This window comes from Castor canadensis, chromosome 14 (assembly GCF_047511655.1).
Source record: "Castor canadensis chromosome 14, mCasCan1.hap1v2, whole genome shotgun sequence".
Taxonomy (NCBI): domain Eukaryota; kingdom Metazoa; phylum Chordata; class Mammalia; order Rodentia; family Castoridae; genus Castor; species Castor canadensis.
This window is the reverse complement of record NC_133399.1, coordinates 6,923,583-6,926,317: the sequence shown is the minus strand read 5'-3', so window position 1 is coordinate 6,926,317 and position 2,735 is coordinate 6,923,583. Positions and strand designations below refer to the sequence as shown.

Sequence of the window (2,735 nt, the reverse complement as noted above, 5' to 3'; positions counted from 1 at the left end):
GTCTTTCATTTTACTTGTGCTCAATACAGAAAGGTTTTTTGACTATAAAACATACATTGCATTTTCTCATATATCCCAATATGAGACAGATGCTCTATTTCACTTAAGTGTTGTACACTTAAGTGTACAACATTACTTTCCCTATTTTATAGTTGTGGAAACTAGACTCAGAGAGTGAAGTTAGTTGGTCATTGACATAGAGTAAAAATAGGGAAAAACAGGACTCAATACAAAGTATATGTTATGAAAGACCCTGGTTAAACACTTGCTAGAAAAATTCAATTTGTTCCCTTTGACCCATTCTAGAACTCCACACTAAAGACAATTGACAGAATTGCTAAAAGGAAAATTTTCCAATGGTGGATTTTCTCAAGGTTCCCTTCAACTCTTTGTTCCTTAGGCTATAGATGAAGGGGTTCATCATGGGAGTGACCACGGTGTACATCACTGAGGCCACTTCAGTCTTCCTGGGAGAATCAGTAATTGCAGAACTAAGGTAAACCCCAATACAGGTCCCATAGAACAAAGAAACTACAGATAGGTGGGACCCACAAGTAGAAAAAGCTTTATACTTTCCACCAGCTGATGGGATTCTCAGGATGGAGGAGACAATTTGACTGTAAGAGAAAATTATGCCAGAAAAAGGACCAATACCCAAGAAGGCAGTTACTAAATACAACAAGATGTTATTGATAAGAGTGTCAGAACAAGCCAGCTTGAGAATCTGAGTAATTTCGCAGAAGAAGTGAGGAATTTTCAGGTCAGTGCAGAAAGATAAGTGTAACAACATTAGAGCATGTAGCAGGGCATCCACAATGCTGATGCACATGGAGACTGCAACCAGCAAAACACAGAGACCAGGGTTCATGATGACTGTGTAATACAAAGGATGGCAGATGGCCACATAACGGTCATAGGCCATTACAGTCAGAAGTAAATTGTCCATACTTAGAAAAACCAAGGAAAAATACACCTGGGTAAGGCAGCCTGCATATGTAATGGCCTTGTTTTCTGTCTGAATGTTCACCAGCATCTTAGGGACTATAGTAGAGGTGCGACAGATATCAACAAAGGACAGATTGGAGAGGAAGAAGTACATGGGGGTGTGGAGTTTTGAGTCAGAGCTGACTGCTAGGATGATGAGCAGGTTCCCAAGCATGGTGACCATGTACATTGTCAGCAACAGCCCAAAGAGGATGGGCTGCAATACTGGATCCTCTGAGAGTCCCAGGAGAAAATATTCTATTACATCTGTTTTGTTTTCTGATTCCATGTTGTTCAGTAGTCTGCTGGAAGATAGTAATATGAGTGACGATGAATCAGGAACATAGACATTACTTGGTGGAAAGAAATCTTCTGTCAATGCCTTAAATTCTAGTAATATTTAAACATTTTCACCCTTCAAGTCATTTTCATTCCTTTCTTCAAGATGTAGTTCTCAGATTAATTTTGTGTATGGTGACACAAAAAATAAAATTTTTGCATTTTCTAAGGAAAAAATGGAAGTGTGTAATTTTTTTTATTACTGAGTATTGAACTCAAGTCCTCAAACTTGCTAGACAAGGACTCTACCACTTGAGATAAACCCGCAGTAATTTTGCTTATAGTTTGGTTTTCAGATAGGGCCTGATGCATTTTCCTGGTCTGGTCTTTTAATTAAATCCTCTTACCTTCACATCTACAGTAGCTGAGATTACAGGCATGAAGCAGTACACCTGCCTAGTTTTTGAGATAGGATCTCTCCATCTTTTGGCCAAACTAGCCATGTACTCTGATCCTTATATTTGTACATCCTCACTTTTGGGATTACAGTCATGCACTATCATGCCCAGTAATGCTATTTTTAAGCAATAAACAATCATTAATGCTATTTTTAAATTCACTTTACACAATCAAATCCAATTATGATATCATGTTCTCAGAGAATCAAACTCTGATTAAGTTGATATATTCTGAATCTTCTCATAACTACAAATATGTGATGCTGCTCAAATTATAATCTCACATTCTCTACTGTTTTATGAGAAATGTTACTATTCACCAATTTATTCTAAGATATGTTATATTTTAAAGTTGCATCAAGCTATTGCATTGGATCCTGTGTAATATAAATTAATTGTTTTAGCCACTAGAAATGTTACATTTGGGCTGTTGTTTGTCATCAATTTTTCCTATAGTGAGTCTATTTATTTTAGCTTGTTTTGCTGGAGATTAAACCCAGGGCCTTTTGTGTGCTTGGTCTGTCTGGAAATTTGAGTATATATATATATATATTACATATATATATATATATATATATATATATATATATGTAATAGTGCATATCTTTTGGCTATATTTTTCCTTGATAGCTGCTTTCTAAGACAGCCCCTCATGCTAATGGATTCACCATTATTCCCTACCAACTGAACACTGAATGAATAAATTAAATTCAGTGCATTTTTGCTGGGCAAAGACATAAGTGAAGTTCCAAAATTCCATGGGGAACATGGCATTCTACCCAATAAATCAATACCTCACTGGGAAGTTCAGTTTCTCCTCAGCATTGACCCTTGTAACATGTATATATGGGATTACAGGGTCTCAGCTTCCACATGATGTAAAACTGGTATTATAGTTCATGGTTGAGTCAGAAAGTATGCCAAGAGAGAACAACTACTGATTTTTGAAATTTTTGTTTTGTTTTGGAGATAGGGTCTCACTATGTAGCATAAGCTGGTCAAGAAACCTTTAGA

The 2,735-nt window shown here is 36.5% G+C and overlaps 1 protein-coding gene across 1 annotated transcript; it reads right to left on the bottom strand.

The window, feature by feature from the left end:
• Positions 1-337: 337 nt before the first annotated feature.
• Positions 338-1,273, bottom strand: LOC109676358 (olfactory receptor 7D2-like). Its single transcript, XM_020152790.2, has one exon. The coding sequence runs from the start codon at positions 1,271-1,273 to the stop codon at positions 338-340; it is 936 nt and encodes a 311-aa protein (XP_020008379.2).
• Between the last annotated feature and the right edge of the window lie 1,462 nt (positions 1,274-2,735).